This window comes from Telopea speciosissima, chromosome 3 (assembly GCF_018873765.1).
Source record: "Telopea speciosissima isolate NSW1024214 ecotype Mountain lineage chromosome 3, Tspe_v1, whole genome shotgun sequence".
NCBI classification, from domain to species: domain Eukaryota; kingdom Viridiplantae; phylum Streptophyta; class Magnoliopsida; order Proteales; family Proteaceae; genus Telopea; species Telopea speciosissima.
In genome coordinates, this window is record NC_057918.1 from 2,102,170 (window position 1) to 2,120,547 (window position 18,378).

The 18,378-nt window shown below is 36.9% G+C and overlaps 2 protein-coding genes across 2 annotated transcripts; both read right to left on the minus strand.

Moving 5' to 3' along the window:
- Positions 1 to 2,269: 2,269 nt before the first annotated feature.
- Positions 2,270 to 10,465, minus strand: LOC122653880 (bidirectional sugar transporter SWEET14-like). The gene is made up of 6 exons (XM_043847838.1): positions 10,330 to 10,465; positions 3,371 to 3,407; positions 3,054 to 3,264; positions 2,787 to 2,951; positions 2,544 to 2,660; positions 2,270 to 2,425 (listed from the first exon to the last, which is right to left on the minus strand). The coding sequence occupies exons 1-6, from the start codon at positions 10,463 to 10,465 to the stop codon at positions 2,270 to 2,272; spliced, it is 822 nt and encodes a 273-aa protein (XP_043703773.1).
- Positions 10,466 to 12,201: 1,736 nt separating this feature from the next.
- Positions 12,202 to 13,832, minus strand: LOC122656508 (tRNA-specific 2-thiouridylase MnmA-like). Its single transcript, XM_043851061.1, has 3 exons — positions 13,584 to 13,832; positions 12,895 to 12,969; positions 12,202 to 12,306 (listed from the first exon to the last, which is right to left on the minus strand). The coding sequence occupies exons 1-3, from the start codon at positions 13,707 to 13,709 to the stop codon at positions 12,226 to 12,228; spliced, it is 282 nt and encodes a 93-aa protein (XP_043706996.1). The 5' UTR covers positions 13,710 to 13,832; the 3' UTR covers positions 12,202 to 12,225.
- Between the last annotated feature and the right edge of the window lie 4,546 nt (positions 13,833 to 18,378).

Below are 18,378 nucleotides of genomic sequence, written 5' to 3' on the forward strand. Positions count from 1 at the left end.
TTCTTATTTTCTTGTCCTAAAAATTGCCATCCATGATACACCAATGACACCTACATTTGACTGTAACACTGTTCTGATTCTTCATTCTTGCCACTTAATTTGGGCTGTATTTGGTTAATACATTTCCAAGTTCACTTTTGCATGCTCATATACTGATTTTCTTAGCAGAGGCTATGAATTTGAAGCTTCCATTCCTTATCCAATTGGAACTCTTCTGCAGGACTTGCATTTCCTCCTCTATACATCTATAGTGGAGGTGTTCGTGAATTCCTTGCAACATTAAAGCAACATATTTTTTTTTGTGATGTTTGTTTTTTATATTTTTTGGTTAAAAAAATCATAAGTATAAAAGCCATGGTGTAGGTGGCAAATACGTAATTTTTGGTAAAAAATAGAAATGATTTTGTTAAGTGCGACCCATACTGATTTCTATTTATTTTAAGGGTAAAACTGTTTGTAACTGAGATGGTTGTAACCTCTTTTTTTGGCCCCAGGTCATCTAATATTGTCTCTATTATTTGAGGGTTAAAAATATTATTTCACTTCAAGTGCATGACATAAACAAAAAAGGAAAAGTCAGAATCTCAAAAGTATTTTAAGGGTATTAAGGTAATTTAGCCAGAGATGTGTGTGATTGCAAAACTAGTAAAAGATTACAAACGTCTGGAAGGGTCCAACAGGTTTCGCCGTCGCTCGAAAGAAACGAGTCGAGATGGCTTCTTCTTGGAAAGACTCCGCCGAGCAAATGAGAGAGAGTGAGAGGTTTTGCAACTGTATCCCTCCCCTTCTTATTCTCTCTCTCTCGCTCTCTCTCGTGGTGAGCAAATGAGTGTAGTTGAAAGTTGCAGCAACACCCCTCTTAAAAACCCAAGCCCTTACACTCTGTTCACCCAAAATTCATGCCCCTTTCATCGTTATATTTTATATTGGAGAGAGAGCCATGAGATATCTGGTTCTGAAAGGTCATCAAAGCCCGAAATCCCAGAAATCTAGAGAAAGAGAGAGAGAGAGAGAGAGAGAGAGAGAGAGAGTGAGAGAGTGAGAAACAAAAGAGCTTCTGAGCTTGGTTTTTCCTGCAAACCTGTCCATGGTAACAAGCTCCCTGAATCTCAAAATCTTACTCTCTCTTTAGAGAATTAAATGCCCTCTAGAGACCTTCATCTCCAAACTATTGTGTTCTTTCCAAGCGCCAGCGCCCCCTGAAATCGATCATGCTTGCAAAATGGTCGAATGTGAGGAATGGAGGTGGAACGAGAAGGTCAATCTTATCTTATTATGTGAAAAGTGAGTCTGAAAGGTCATCCAAATCCGAAATCGTTCTGGTGTCCGAAATGTATAAGGCCTATTAGATTTTCGGGCATCATACTGGTGTCCGGCAGTTGCAGCGGCGACTTTTAGTGTTCCAAATCCCACCTCGTTTGCAGAGACACGAAGCGATTAACAGGGATACAGAGGAGAGAGAGTGTATGTGTGCCGGGAAAGGAAGAATTGTATAACAGGAAAAACCTAACAGGTAACCAACAAATCAATGATCAACAAGGTGGCCATGCGACTTGGTTACTTATACCGGCGCTGAGCAAGAAGAAGACATAGCGCGTATACCAGCGCAATGGTTAATTCCTTTTATACCCCCTAGTCTGACGGATCTTAGTCATTTTAGAAATTAAACTTTATTTTATGTGAAAGTACCATCCATGATCCACCCTTGTCTAAGAAAGAAAACCATTTGCATGGGGGGCAAATAAAGTTAGGTTACAAAAGACGCACCCTTATTTTAAACTTTAGAAATGTTTTATTTTTCAGAGTTACCATACAGTATTTCATGATTCAGAAATGCTCAAAAAACACAGAAACACATAAAAGTGTGCCAGACCCAAAAACACTAAAAAAAACAGAATCGTTAGCATACAGAGCCTAGGGTTTCTCTCTTCACCTTCTCCTTTTTTTTTTGGTTAATTGGGAGCTTTACATATATAGTTTGATAGAGGGGGGGGGGGGGGATCGAACTAGGGAGGGGATAAGATACCAGTCAAGAGACTCAAACTCGAGACCTCTTGGTGAGTATAGGCATGAAGCGCACCACGGCTCACCAACTGGGCTAAGCAGTTGTTGGTACACCTTCTCCTTCTACCTTATGCGCCTTGTGCTCTTGTGCTCTTGTGCCAGTATTTTCACCATGTTTATATACTTTCACCTCTTCTTCTTCTTCTTCTTTTTCTTCCTCAATTTCATCTTCTGCTTTAGGTTCTTGGGCATCTGGGTCAACTGGTTAAACCGGCTCGGAACAACTTATCATGCTTAACATAACCGTTTCATTGATTTGCTCCTCCATCTCTTTAACATTCTTCTCCTTATTGGACTTCCTGTAGATCAAATATAGCAACATCTGTGCTACCCCAAAGCTGAAACCCAGTATGTTTGGGATCTATATTATTCCAAACAAAAAAAAAAGAAAAAAAAGGAAAACCCTAAAGTTAGTTTCAATTAAATCATGACCTTTAAAGATACCAATTTGATCGAACGATCCATCGATCACTACTTACAGCTATGTAACGGTCTTTGAGAAGTAAACCATAGAAGAACCACATCACTGCACTCAAGGTGAGGAAGAAGGATAAAGTAAATGGCATGTACTCCACGCTCTTTGTGCGTATGACCCGCATCTGTTGTTAATTAATTATTTTTTAATTAGTATATATACAATCTCTTAATTAAAACTAAACAAAATTACTATTAATTAAGGTTTTTTTTGGTGTTGGTGTAATAAGTGTGTAACGTACCCCGCTTACCATAATGCTTAAGGGTGCCACAAAGACACAAACAGAGAAGGCAATACAAATCATTCCAACAATCTTGATCCTGTTCTGTTGTGTGGCTAAGAATTGAGTGAGAACAAGGATCAGGCAGAACCCTCCAAGATTCAGCAACGCAAGCATCATCGCAGTCGAATTCTGGCATTAAATGTTGCAAATTCATATAATTAATTAAAAGTGATGAGGTGCAAGAATGAATATTAATGATGGAAGAATCAGTTTTGAATTGGTAATATATACCCTAGCTTTCTTTGGTGCATAAATCAAGTAGATGACAATATAGATTGTCTCTATAACACATCCAAAGGAGTTAATGGTGATAATGTAATATGCACCAGTCTTGAGGAATGCATAATATATCCAAAGCATGGCACTGAACAGTGCAGCCAGATATGGCACAGATTGAAATCCTTCAGTTGATTTATTCTTGTAAATCCTTCTAAATGTCGGTCTGCATTCATCAAATAAAAACCCTTATTCAATAAGAATGTAATTAAGGAAACAAGATGAAATTAAAACTACCCCCCCAAAAACCAAAGAAAAAAAAAGGGACTTACATTGGAGCAATGTAGACCAATAATGAGATGAAGTTACCTATAACAGAAAATGATCATGAGGAAGATCCCATATTTATTAAGCATTATTCAAAGATAATTAAGATGAGAAAATAGGAACTATTTAACTTAATTTAAAAGGCAGAGTCAGGTAGGTAACACCAATGGATATATAACATAAACGTTAAATTGCAAGAAGTGCTTGCTGGAGAAGGTAATAAGAATTAGCTTATTAATTTCCAATTGAATGCCAATAGTACAGACGTATGAAGAAGGAAAATTTAATAGGGCCCATTTGGATGGATTTTTAGAGTAGAATTTCTAAATTTGGGTAATTGATCTTTGTGGTCATTAATGTGGAACGAAATCATTCAAGTTGGAATTCATCCATTTCTTGAAACCATATGTGATAGATAGATTCAATTCAAGAAACCCTTAAATGAAATACAATCAAAGAAGTACTCCCACCTCCTTTTTTCTTTCAAAGGGGAAGGAGAAGAAGGAGAAGAAATTAAGAGACGTAAAGGGTTGGTGTTGAACCCTTTATCTCCCTACCTAAGAGACCAAAGGTGAGAACCCATAGGGATTGTTGTTGCACTGCCAAGAAACCCATCTCTTCAACTACTAGAGGAAGGTGTCTTTCTCCCTTCCTCTCTCAAAACAAACACTAGCTAGAAAACCCTTGCTCCTCGCTCCTACAAATCTGTCTCATGTATCTGGCGAGGAGAAGTAAATGAAGGGCTGACCATTATATAGGAGGAGAGTTGGAGAGTAGTAAGTGGGAAGAAGAAAGGTCCGCATGGAACTAATTGGGTTATGAAGTCGAGTGGAGGATTAGTAGGTGACGTAGGAGAAAAACACTCACTCACTCATGAATTAACAGACGTTTGTACAAGTACCGTCTACCGTCCAAGGCTTTCCAGAGCCAGTCACATGGAATTGTCTATCATACTACAAGGTGTGCGGTGCATATCCTGTGGCACAGCAGAGGCCACGTGGCACACATGGCACACATGGCCTCTGCTGTGTCACAGGATGTGTGGTAATTGTTATTAATTTGGACGATACTTGTACAAAGACATGATCCGCACTTAATTTTAGGCCTTTTAGCATCGTTTCATGAAATTTTATGTTACTGCACGTTGGACACGTGTAAAGTTTTCATGGCCTGAAGAAACCTTCATGTGAGATACTCTTTTTAGCCGTTTCTCATCAAGAACAGAAAATACCACCCCACTACGTCAAACTTGCTTTCGGCAAACCCTAAGTCTCTTTCTCACTCTCTCTGCTCTGCTTCTTTTAGCAAATATTGGAGCATAAATGAAAGGTTTCGTGTGGAGGTTCTTTTATGTGTTAAAAGTGATTATCTTCCTTTCTTTTGAAGCTATGTTTGGCAGTTATAGAAAGACGGTGATAAGGGTTTAGTTGATCGTCTTTTGTTATTGTTAGGTATGTATTAGTATGAAGGCAATGCATTCAAGTGAGTAGAGCGCTTAGGAACCTAATTAATATTGATCCTATTCTATGGGAATGAGACTTCGTCTAATGAGCATACACATACAAACACAAGAAGAGCAATTTGGATCCTCTACTGCCGAGCTGCCCGGCAGGACTGTGCTGCCCAGACACGATGTTGTGCGCAATATCCACCTTACCCCTGCCCCAACGCCTTGCCCAAGTGAGGGTAAGGTGGTCATTGCACACATCACGGTGTCTGAATAGCACGATCCTGCCGGGCAGCAAGACAGCTCGGCAGTAGTGGATCTAGATCCAAGAGATAGAAGAAGATTAGGAACTCCTAAGAAGTTGCACAGTTTCTTCTATATATCCATTTGTTATTTCTTGAAGGCAAGTATTTCCAATTATGGCCAAAATAGGTGGATTTTCTATGTGTTACCCACCAGAAATTTTGCCAATTTTAATTAGGTCCCGATTATTAGGTTTAAAAGGGTTTTGATGCTTCTACTTGCCATTCTGGGAATTGATTTCTTCTTGTGTACAAAATGGTACTACCTTGATAATCTTTTGGATAGATATTATAGTGATAATTGGTGTATACAAATAATATATATGTATGTAGTGGTATGATTTTTTGTTTTATGTGATGTTTCCTCTTTAAATGCTGTAATTAGATTATCCATGTGGATGCAAGCGACGGGAAGCCGCATATTGCTTTTAGTCCTTTTATCACGTACTTTAACCACTATTTCTTTTTGTTATGAGCAAGCGACATAGAAGAGTGCATAAGCATTGATGTTTGATGGTACGGTTAACGATTTCACATATTTGAGGGCAGCAAGGTCATTTCACACACACACACGCGATGCCCCGATCCTCAACATATCATTCAAACATTCCGCTTACACACATTCACCATACACAACACCCCTCAAGGTATTATTCACACACACACACACACACACACACACAAAATGACTCCCTTACTCCTCAAAGGGAGGAAGAGAAAGACAGACACATAGAGTGCTAGTAAATATGCCACTTGTAGACACAATTAGAGTCTACAAGCGTCCTAGTAAATGTGCACGTGTGGGCCTTTGTGATGTGGAAGAGAGAGAGAGAGAGAGAGAGAGAGAGAGAGAGAGGGGAATTAAAAAGTTTGGAGAACTTGAGTTGTGATAGAGTTAACACAAGCCAGTTTATCAGAATAACACTAATTACAAAATTTTCAACAATTTTCTGTCTCTCATTGGGAAATGATAATCTTCCATTGCAAAATAAACATGTTTTTTGCAAAGATCCAAGGACTCTATGTTCCACAATACCTAGTTGGAAAGGAAAGGAAAAGAAAGAAAAGAGAAGAGAATAGTAGATTCATATAAGAATAAGAAGCAGATTAACCACAACCATATAATATATTATACTACGAGGCGAGTTGAAGTGTGGATTGCTGCTATAATTTTCAAACAAATCATGAATGATAATCCAATGTGTATTACTTCGAAAATCCATAAAGCTAATTTAGTACCAATCAGAGCATTATTCTTGAAATCCCAATTTTTTTTTTTCTATAATCATTAAGTGTCCAAGAGGCTTACCTATTTCTAATTGTCATTTGAATTTTATATAACTGAATAAATGGCAATGGTGAAGAGAAGACAAAACAAAATATTTTTAACTCTAAATAAAGGGATTACTTTGTGATGTTGATGGGGATGAATGACGGAAATGATGATTAAACTATCATGCAAACAATCCACATAGCATTTTATCTTTTCCAATAGGTTTGGTCTCATGGTGTTTATACCACAAAAGTCTATCCAACCCAAATATTTTGAATTTCATCCAGGATCTGATGTAGACGACCACATTTGGTTGGGATAAGGATGACTTGTGGTATCTAGGATTTGATTGGCCTAGATGGATCCTGAGCCAGATTGTATTCAGAGGATCAACCAATCATTTATTAAAAAAAGTTAATTGAAAATGGGATTGGATCAACCCTGGTCCATCCTTTATTAAAAAAGATAATTGAATAGTAAGTCCATCATACCAGTATTCAAAGCACATGTATGCTTGTGTGTTCCCTAGAATTTCACATCATCGCATTGCAAGTCCAGATCAAATTTTGATTTTCAATAAAGAACAAAAGTATCAAATTTTTTCGTTTATTACAAGAGCAAATGAACTTATCAAATTACCAAATACAATAACAACTTTCTTAAGTTCATCTTTCTTGGTGATGAAATTATATTTAACAACATCAAGAGAAATCTTTTCCATAATGAAGAAATAAAAAAATGGGATCATCTTAAATAACACCTCAATCTTCATCGTCTGATAAACGTGGGAAACCTGGAAAAGCATAAAACGACTTGTCAAGAAGGCAAATCCTCCCCCCCCCTCGAGTCAAAAGAAAAGAAGGTATGCATTGAGATTGAAATTGTTAGATCAACTTATATGTGAGTACCCAAATTTTTTTTTTTTATTTGCTTAACTACTTTAAATAAAAAATAGAAAAGCCAACACAAATGGGCACCTGTTGTAGCAATCTCAAAGTAGAGAGCTTTCCAAGGGCAAGAATATACTGTGAGAGCTATTATCACTAAAAGATGTTATTGGCCACCACTTTGTTCGATGATAGTCATAGCCATTTCAATAATAGGAGCAAATGAAGTTGGCCCATTCATAAGGAAACAGACAACCATGAACCAAATTGTTGTCTTCTTTAAAACAAAAACAATGCAATGAAGAAAATTTAACCTGCCAATCGTAGATGGGGACTATTTCTTTCTATCAAGCCAATGCTTCCTCAAATCGATCAGTGTTCCTTATCAAGATAGGAACTATACACATCTTGATAATGTGATGACCTACCAAAATCTAGAGGACATGCAAAATGATCTTATTGTCATGTCATTTTTGTTTAGGGGATAGAAAAGCAATTACCTCAGAAGGAAAGCATTTCAATGCACTCAAATCAACAGATGAAGATGAAGAAAAACCACAAATCAAAGAGCAACGTATAATTGAAAATGGAAAAAACCCCAACCATATATTGACATTGTAGAAGCACTTAAGAAGACAAGCATTTTTTTCTTTCAAGAGCAAAGGAGTAATGATACATATCAAAGATTATCTATCCAATCCATTAAAATCTCATGCCTCAAGTAGAACAAATAAATGGAAACGAAGAGATCATTATTTTCAATACAATTTTCTTCAATTTTATGGCACAAGAAAAGGTTAGTAGAAAAAAAGGTATTAAGACAAAAGATTAAAAAAAGAAAAGACGATGAAAGATGAAATTTGTAAGTAGTCTTATATTACTCTTCATCTGTGAACTCATAGAAAGACCAATAACAAAGATAGACCTCATCTTCGATTATGTGAGCAGTGGCATCTGTCATCGAATAGAGAGATATCTTGGACGTTGCAGAGAGAGGTCCAAGAGGTCAAAAAGATCCCAACCTAATAAAATAATAAATTCAAAAATCCATCTCTTAAGCATCTCAAAGGCAAGCTTGGGCTGATCCATTGGGACTATGTCCAACATCATGGACCTGTTACAGTCATTACAATGATCGACTCTTAAGCAGTAAAGAAAAACCATTGATTTTATCAAGAGAAATTTCAAACAGAATGGGGTGAGATTTTGAGTACTTAGAACTCATAAGGAATGAAAGCTAATAAACTGAACCCATGAAACTCACCAAGCCAATTGCATGTGACATCATAATCCCTGGCATGTGACAACCAGTTGTTTTGGATCCCAATCTTCTTAAATTAATTAAAGAAAAAAGCTCAACACGAACCAAAGGGAGTGGATAACAAAAATTTGTACTTGAAATCTGAGAAAGATAGCATTTATTTTATAATCAAACTAATAAAAAAGGATAACGAATATATGAATAAAAGTCTGAGAATGAAGATCATTTTTAGCCCTATTTGAATGTACAGGAAAAAAAAAATTCTATTCATTTTAACCCCTTTTTTTTAACCTGTCTAGAGAAGTGTTTCTTTATTATTTTAAAAGCAAGCTGAAATGTGCGTATTTCATGCACAATTTCTCTAATGAACATTGAGGAGTCTTGGTGCCATTTACTTTACAACATGAGAACTACTTTAGTATCCCTTACTATATTAAGAGGTCTTCCAGATATCTTTGGAGGGATAGTTGTTGAAGAATCAGAATGTCTAAATTGCTGTAGATTGTTTTGTGCACAATGTACGGTGTCCTGACATTCTGGGATTAACTGTCAGGAGTTCCAGAAATTAAATGAGAATGAGAGATCAAGAGAAGATGTCATGTTAATGATGCTTGCAAAGCAGAAAAAATGGCAGAGGTGTCCTAAGTGCAAAGTAATAGTTGAGAGACTTGATGGTTGCTTGTATACAAAATGCATATGTGGTTTTGCCTTTTGTTACAACTGTGGGTCTCAAATGACTGGTAACAAAGAATACTGCATCAACTGTAGGTATTAATCTTCAGAAACAGTCTAGATACCTTTTCCCATCGACATTGTAGGTCACCATTGAGTGATTTCTCTTTTACATGTATAGATCTCTAAATTCAAGGGATGACAAACATAGATGCCATTGGTTTATAGTGGATGCTGGAGCCTTTTAAAATGCAACTATTGTGAAGCAGTTTGAGATTTTACTATTATAAACACAACATTCTTATTAGCATTTTTATGATTTTTTTTTTCATGACCCTGAATTTACGACGTGTATTTTAAAAACCAGGGAACAAATTTTAACTGAACCAAAGAAGCAAATCAGCATGAGTGTGAACATTTAGAGCCCATGCAACAAAATAGCTGACAAAGAAAACACTTACATATAAATGATATCTAAAGAAGCAGTAACCTAGCTGTAGTTGTACCCATGGTACAAAATTTCACGAAATATCGCCGAAATTTCGGTATATCTCAACAATACCGAGACGAGATGGGCTTTCGAAATGAAAAAAGTTCAAATTTCGGCGAAATTTCGATATATTTCGTAGAAATACTGTGTATTGAGCAATATATTTCGGTACATTTCGGTATATTTCGGTAAATTTCGTAGAAATACTTTGTGTATTGAGTATTGAAATATTGACTATTATGAAGTTTATGAGTTATGACGTATGCACTTATGACTTTATGAGTTTAAACTAAAGGTTACATTTGATTTTATTTTTGTTTCATTACTTTGTTTAAATTTCTTATTATGTCTTTTAGTACTTAAACAATATGTATTTAACTATTTTATACAACAGGGTCCGACCGTATACAGTCAATCAAGGGTGCAAACCCAAAACACCACTTTGAGTTCATTTTTTTTGTAATATGAAGGTTTAAATGTGTTTATTTAGCTTAAATAAGGGTGTCCATGAAATATCAAACCTAGATATGGCCAAATACCCACCGAGATGGACTCCCGAAATATTGCAGAAAAAATGCAATATTTCGGCAAAATTTCGCCAAATTTCGGATATCTCGGTAGGCTCGAGATACTTGTACCAAGGTGAACTGCAAACTCATGATACTTATTCAACTGCTTCAGTGTGATGCTCAGATGATTGTTTACTCCACAAATTATAACATGATCAGTCTCCGGAACTTGTATTTCAATACTTGTGAATTGCATCATTATCCCACCATTACTCTAGCAATTAAAAAACAATATCTTCATGAACCCTTAACTTGAGTAGATGATTAACAAAGGCATGCCCATGCTTCCCACAAGCACTCCCCTAGATAAGATAGTGAAAATTGACTCTAGGAATTGATTGAAAAGAAAACCCAAATGACAGTTCATTATAACATTCAAATCATTCAACAGATTCTTGAATTGGCAGCAAGAATGGGTAACTGAAGAATTTAAAATTGTTAAATCATCAATAGAAGTACTTATTAAGATAGAAGGTATGAAAATATAGAGGGAATAGAATAAGAATTGAATTCTATCTTCAATAAGCAAAAATATTTGAAAGTGTCACCAACATGAAGAGTGAAAAATTGAAAATGAAAATATAGTCCTCTAGAGATGGGGATACTACACAGCAGCTAGACATTAAAAAAACCATTTTTCAAAGCTCCAATTGTGATTTTTAAAGAAGAGGATATGGAGATCACATGGCTGGTAGGATAGCAGCATGGACTGCAACATGAAGCAAGTAAGTTATTGGGTGTCCTACAGATGAGTGTTCCTTCCTTTCTTGCATCCTTTCTTTCTTCTTTTTCTTTTTTCCCCTCTAGGGTAAGAAAGGAAATTTGATTTATGTAATCAAAGGCTTACATTTACAAGAATATGTGTCTTCGTACTCTTTTGAGACATATATCACCAAATGTGATTTCTACTTCCCTCTACCTAATTTTCTTGAGAAAAAAATAGTCCTGTATCTTATGTGGGTCTTTAGTGCTCTTTTGAGATATATGTCTCTGAAAGTGTATGATCCCACTTCCCCCAACCTAATTTTGCCAAAAGAAAAAAAGGAGGGGGGGAGAGAGGGCTTACACTTACAGATTGTTATAAATTGGAATGTTTGATTCTCGATATAACTTTCTAGTTGTCACCTCATCAACATATCCATTGTCATTATAAGAAAAAGAAGTTAGTAAACCAAGAGAAAAGTATGAAGTTAAATTTAGATTGAAATTACCATTGGAGCATGGGACACCATGTTTTCATCCCCAAGAAATTGTAGATGGTGTCCAATCATTATGCTACCACCTGACCCATTTTAAAGACCTTGATAGTGCATCCTGACCCATTTTAAAAACCTTGCTTATCCATTTCATGAAGTATGACTTTCTCGCAGCATATGAGGAAACAAATTACCATGTTTCACCAAAAGCAAGTATAATATTAGAAAAGCACCAGAGAGAGAGAGAGAAAAAAAGAGATAAAAACACATTTTTAGGAAAGCACTAATAGAACTGATGGATACTATCTATTGAAACAGAAAATATTACAGAATGGAGAGAGACAAGGTGGATAAACAAACCTAATTTATCGTTGGATTCCAAGTCTATACCTATATATTTTCTCCGTAACACAGCGTTATTTACTTGTAATTTAGAATATCAACGACTACTTCCTGATTATAATATAATATTCTACTTCACTTAAGAAAGATGAAAATTCCGGAATTTAGTCCCAACTTCTGATTCGAATCATTCTTTACATATAAGAATAAGAACTATTATTACTTTACTTTAAACAATACGAAAGAGACAAATACTGAATGAAAGATCAAAATGCACAAGACAATGCTTACCCATTTTATAATGAGCAGATTTCATGTCAGAATGTAGCCCGAGAGCATAATCTAAACCACCGGTGAGAAGATAGGGAATAATGAAACGAGGATCAAAACTAACTCTGACAAATCCCTGACTCTCAAGAAGCTACATACGAATGAGCAGTATCCTTACCACATTGTCCCAATATTCCTCAGACAAATGAACAATTTCTAATGGTACATCAACCTGCAAAAGAATGTAAACTGAACTTAAAGGTCTCTCCTCAGTATAAACTACCAGCAACAGCAACATGATGTAGTTTCATTTATTTTATTTTATAAATATTTTTAATGCACATGTGATGTAGATCCTTTTCTCATGAATCAGAGAGATTTCTTCCATTGTTTTCACGCAAAATAGAATAGTCCTCAACCCATATATGTAAATAACAAGTAATACCAAAATCATGCATATAGATTTGTATTGTTACTTAACAAATGAAATAAGAATCAAACCAACCATCAAATAGTCAGGTACCCACCACCATGAACCACGCCCCCCCCCCCCCCAACCCAAAAAAAAAATCTTCAAATGGGAAACTAAGCAGATCTATTACCAACCAAAAGTAAGAGTATGCAGACACACTCTAGTTTTCATCAGACTTCACACTTGAGCTTGGTTCCTACTGCAGAATAAGGGGTACATGTTTAATGAACAATAATGTTCTCAAACAATCATCCAAGAGAAGAATACCCCTGCAACCCCCACACCCATACTCACCCCATCCCCCCCCCCCCCCCAAAAAAAATGGAAAGGAAGTAGCATTAATGTCACCTGTTCGCACACTGCCGTTGCATATTTCAAATCTTCTTCCCATGGGCAAGCTGACCAGAAGTTTTCATAATCTTCCTACATAAAAAATCCAGTCATGGAAATTCAGAACAAGCAAAGAATTATGTTAGATTGCAAAAATCTCAACAAAGTAAAACAAAAAAATGAACAAATAAGGAAATCCTGATAAGAGAAGAAATATGTGATACAGAGACAATGCTACCCTAAGGGAATCTAAAAATCTGATTTATATAGTGAAGCATGTATCTCAACCAACTGAAGTACAGGCTCAAGATCTAAAACATGTGGTATTTCCAAAAGAAAAAACCCTCCCCTCTACCAGTAATTTGTTAACTTCCATTAGGAGACCTTTTCGACTAATGCTGATTGAAGACTTCTGAAGCTAGGTCTATATCCTTAACATACATAGAGCATATGAACTTCATAATACCAGATATCATGAAGAAATCAATTAATAAAGTTTAGAGACCAAATTGCCAACATAAATGCAAGCCTCCTCGCAGTAGTGTTTGATTCAGAAATTCCCATGTCAATAACTTGGTTGCAAGGGTACAGTAAGAAATTTTCTAATTAACGAAGGTGGATCACTCAATGCTCTTAAATAAGACATGCTGTTCTAAGTATAATTGTAAAGCCGAACACCATAAAAAGAGTATGAATATAAAGCGTACTTGAAACCAGATTTCGAGGTAGAAGGCAGTGCAGGAATGTCCGGCGGCATGGAGAAGCTGAAGAGCGACGCTGCTGTCGACACCTCCACTGAGAAGAATAGTGACTTTAAGTTTCCTTTCGGGCATCGAACAGGAAAGGTAAGGCTCAAGAAAACCATCATTAGAGAGCGAAGGTTGGTGGTCTGCAATTGAAGTTGAAACAGCAGAGAGAGATCTCACGATGATTCGGGGGCTAGGGACTCGAAGGTTTGATTCGTAGTATATCGAAACAGAGAGGTTTCTGCGAATAGGATCAATCGATAAACGATTTCGAGAAGAGATAGATCTTCTTAGATCTAACCTTACTGAATCGAGAAATCGATTATAGTTTTGGAATGAAAGAAACATACCTAACAGATTTGGGGTCGACGAACCAAGTCTCTCTCTCTCTCTCTCTCTCTCTCTCTCTCTCTCTCAAATTAAGGGAAAGCAAAGGAAAACAAAGGCAGAGAGGGGAAAGGGAAGGGAGAGGTGGCAGTGCCTTAAAATGCTCGCCCACATACAGTAGAGAGCCATGTGAGAAGGGAGAGACAAAACGTTCTCACTCGAACCGCGGAAGGAATGTAGCGCAGTAGAGAGAGAGAGAGAGAGCCGTGTGAGAAGGGAGAGACGAAAGAGAGAGGAAGACCATCGTGCGGAAGAGAGATAGAATGAATGAGGAGATAGGATCCGGGAAAAATCGAAGGTAGTTCGAGAAGAGAGCTGAGAGAGAACGCACGGAGAGAGGTATGAATTAAATTCACTATATCAACAAAGGCATTTTAATGGCTCCACGGATGAACAGTGAAAAAAAAATCTAATGTAGGAGGAGACCTTACCTGAAGCTGGCCTGAGTTGCAGATTATCAAGCGATCTTGGTGACTCTTCTCGGCTTCCAACGCAAGAACACCAGACTCGGCCACAGGGGATGGCGGATTTTATTATTATAATCCAAGGACGCAAGCTCTTTTCGATCTGCCTTCTTAAAAAGCCGTCTTCTTCTCTTGGGGATTAGAGAAAGTAATAACTTGCCTCGCCGTCTTTCTTAAGAGGGAGAGGGTTTAGGTTTGACGGAGAGAAAGGAGTTCGTTTTTTTCAGGAATGGAGTGAGCAATGGAGACATGGCGGTGGTGATGGCTATCTACAGAAGGAAAAAGAGTCACGGGAGGAAATTTAGAGAGTGAGTGAGAGAAGAGAAGAGAATGAAAGAAAAATATGATTTTCTGCAATTGAGAATAAGAGAGAGAATCTCGTGTGAGTAAGGAAGACTATGATATGATATTTTTATGCAGGATTATGATTATGATATTCTAACGAAGAAAAAGAGAATCTTTTGGTAACCAAATAAGAGAAAATCTCGTATGAGATGGTATTTAAAGAAAGAAGGGGGAAAAGTATTTCAGGAAATAAATAAATAAAAATCCCAACAAAACGGTTTAAGAATTAAGAAAAAATAAAATAAAAAAAATCCTAAGGATATCAATTTTTAGGATAAATATAATAACAAAATACGGGAGAGATAATGAAGAAAAAATGGTATTTAAATAAGAAAGAAAGATGAAATAGTCAAATGAAAAAGTAGCCATGAAACATGAGTTAATGCACTTATATAATAGTATGATATATATATATATATATATAAATAGAGAGAGAGAGAGAGAGAGAGAGAGAGAGAGTGTGTGTGTGTGTAGGGCTGCAACAGGGTCAGGTTGGGTCGGGCTTTATAAAACCCCAGTCCAACCTTGAGTCCGCTTAGCTGGGCCCAGGCCAGGCCCGACCCTGACTCAGGGCCTGAAAAATCCAACCCTGACCAACCCTCAAGGTCGGGCCGGGCTAACCCTGATAGACCCTAATCTTGGAGTGGGGAAGGGAGAGATGCATGGACTGGACTGAGTTTGGCTGAGTTGGGGAGAGAACTATCAAATTTACAAAAAATAACACTATAATAAAATATATTATCACTTATTATTTTCATATATATTATATTATATAACAAAATATGTGTGACAATTAAAGTTTATAATATATATAGTATGTGTTGGGTCAGGCTCGGCTCAAGGCCTCAACCCTGGCCCGACCCAACCGTGATTCAAAACTAAAAATTTCCAGCCTGGACCCACCCTCAGAACCAGGTATCTCAGCCTAGGCCCTGTTCAGGCTCAGGGAGGGTTGGGTCAACATGACCAAACTTTCACCCCCAAGAGAGAGAGAGGGAGTGCAATATCGTACCTTCCCTTGGCGGGGCTCATAAAACCCTTCCCCTATTTCGTAATGTGGTTGTTTTCGATGGTCAAGTTTTATGGTCTTTTTCTCTCGAACAATTGGTCACTCATATGTTTAATGAAAGAAATGAAGGCTGGTGACCTTTCAATGAAAACTTGGGACCTTTATCCCCTGAGGTTTGCTGATCTGTGCAATTGTGCGGTTCCTCTCATTGGGGGGGCTGAAATGACCATTCCATCCCCTGACCGAACACACTGTTCGAGTGAGGTCCACCCCTTTTATTAGAGGGACTAGGAAACCGTACCGGGCCGGGGAACCGCATGTGATAAAAATTCTGAAAACTTGACAGCCATTTTCTCACATTTTTTTTCTCCGTGTTCAAGTGGATCGATAAAATGAACGGTTCTTGATACGTTTTCCCTCTTTGGGAATTCTAAGGTATGATAAAGTCAATCTACCTATTCTTTATAGAATTAATTGGTACATGGAAATGCTGCAATATTTCAACCAGATTCAGATTCATCTTTGGTTGGGGAGATGATATATATTACTTTTTAGGGAACTAGTGTTACATTGATCGCAAGACCGCCAGCCAATTCTATACTAGAGGTAAAATGGCATCCTCCACCTCTAGGCGGGACCAAACTAAACATTGATGGCTCGTCCATTGGAAATCCAGGATTGTCTGGATCAAGAGGGATTTTTAGAAATCACACAGGCCATCCAATCAGGTGCTTCACAACTTTCCAAGGTGTTGAAACTAATTTTAATGCAGAAATGGCAGCATTTTTTGTAGGCATCAAAGAAGCTAAGGAGTTGCAAATCAGCAGATTGTGGGTAGAATGTGATTCAACCTCGATGGTCTCCTCAATACTATCAAGCACATACCCATGGAGCTTCCTGCAGTAGTGGTGGGCAGCATCTGAATTCTTAAGCTCCATTCAGTGGCGGATCACTCACTGCTTCAGGGAGGTAAACATTGCGGCGGATGCTCTTGCCAAAAGACCAGCATCTCAACATGTATCCCTCGTTTGGAACAATGCCCCTACTTTCATCACTCAGGCTATTGAATGGGAAGCTTCTGGTCGACCCTATTATATATTCTAGCAAGGGTTTGGGTGGAATGAGCTCTTACATGAGTTGTAGTTGGGGATGCGAATGGCCAGATTTGGCTTCGGTTTATACCTCCCTCTAAATGTAATTTCCTTATACTTTTTATAATAAATACGTTGCTGATCTTTACCAAAAAAAAAAAAACCATTGATCATGAATCTCAACTCAAACCAAATTCATATGAGCAGTCATTGTAGATCACTTATGTGGTCACAAAATGCATGCACCTCAACAGGTCAGAAAATGTACCTTAACTTGTCCTCATAATCAATGAATGGTTGTGTTGGGTATAGGCCTATAGGGCTAGTCCATGCATCTCTTGTTGTAGGACGATAGTTTTCCTTTTATTCTTCTCGATTTATTAAGAAATGGGAGAGACAGTGAATGATATATCTTTGATGAGTGCTGGGTCTTTGATTAGGTGTTTTTTTTACCTTTTGGTAAATAGTCTTTGATTAGGTTCTTTATCTGGAAAGATGGAAGATTAATCTTTGATTAGCTTCTTGGTCTAAAAAAATATACTATATAAGGGAATCATTGATTAGGAGTTTGAACAAGAAATGTTCTTGGCTCACTATGGTGGGAGTGGAAAAATATCCATTTGAAAGTATATGCAAATGCGGAAATGTAACATCTTTCGTGCATGGAACAATATACTATGCATAGGAAGTATCTGATTGACACCTCTGTAGGTGTATATTGTATTTGACACCTTCTTTTAATTGCCTTTGTCTTGTTTTCAAAAGTACTTTAAAATGGGAGTATAAAAGAGTTTTCAAAAATAAGTTGAAAGTGACATTATTATATCGTTGAAAAAATGTGTCATTATCATAAGACTCCTACTATTTTTATCTGACATTTGATTTAATTAAAATATAGTCATATTGAATTAATTGCATAAGCTAAATAATTCTCTATGCAAAAACTACAACACCTTTCATTTCATTGTTTATTCCTTATTATTATTTTCTCGAAACTTATCACGGATTGTGTAACATATATGTATATATATGCATTAATGTTGGATGTTTTAGTTGTTTTGAACATTAGTTCTGTTTTCATTCTATGGCATAAGTCTGGCTTGCATTATTTGATAGAATTTCTGCTCTCTGGTATCTTTTGATAATCTTAATTTTCTGATTTTTGGATCATAAGCCGTCCTGGAGTGAAAAACTTTAAGCATAATGGTCACAAAATCAAATCTAAGCCTCAAATGTTGATTTTTTTACTTTGTACTGGCTGCTATGATGAATCTTCTTTTTGTCTCCGAATCCACTTATGTGTAGTAATTTTTTATGTATTACTTCACCCCCTAAGTCTTAATTGAGTCCAGCAAAAGCCATGTTGCAATTTATAATAAGCAACCCTTGAATTCATATGATATTATATATGTACTTCTTCCAAGAGTTGAGCCCACAGCAGAGCTTCTTTGTTTTTTTTG

Bases quoted from the DNA above. Each gene is read 5' to 3' on its own strand.
- LOC122653880 (XM_043847838.1), bottom strand. From the start codon at position 10,465: ATGATGCAATTCACAAGTATTGAAATACAAGTTCCGGAGACTGATCAT. The intron at 3,265-3,370 runs GTAAGTCCCTTT...TGATGAATGCAG, and splicing joins TTGGTCTACATTGCTCCAAT to ACCGACATTTAGAAGGATTT. The intron at 2,426-2,543 runs GTAAGTAGTGAT...GGAATAATATAG, and splicing joins TCAAAGACCGTTACATAGCT to ATCCCAAACATACTGGGTTT.
- LOC122656508 (XM_043851061.1), bottom strand. From the start codon at position 13,709: ATGCCCGAAAGGAAACTTAAAGTCACTATTCTTCTCAGTGGAGGTGTC. The intron at 12,970-13,583 runs GTACGCTTTATA...TTTTTTATGTAG, and splicing joins ACCTCGAAATCTGGTTTCAA to GAAGATTATGAAAACTTCTG. The intron at 12,307-12,894 runs GTGACATTAATG...ATTCTTTTGCAG, and splicing joins CAACGGCAGTGTGCGAACAG to GTTGATGTACCATTAGAAAT.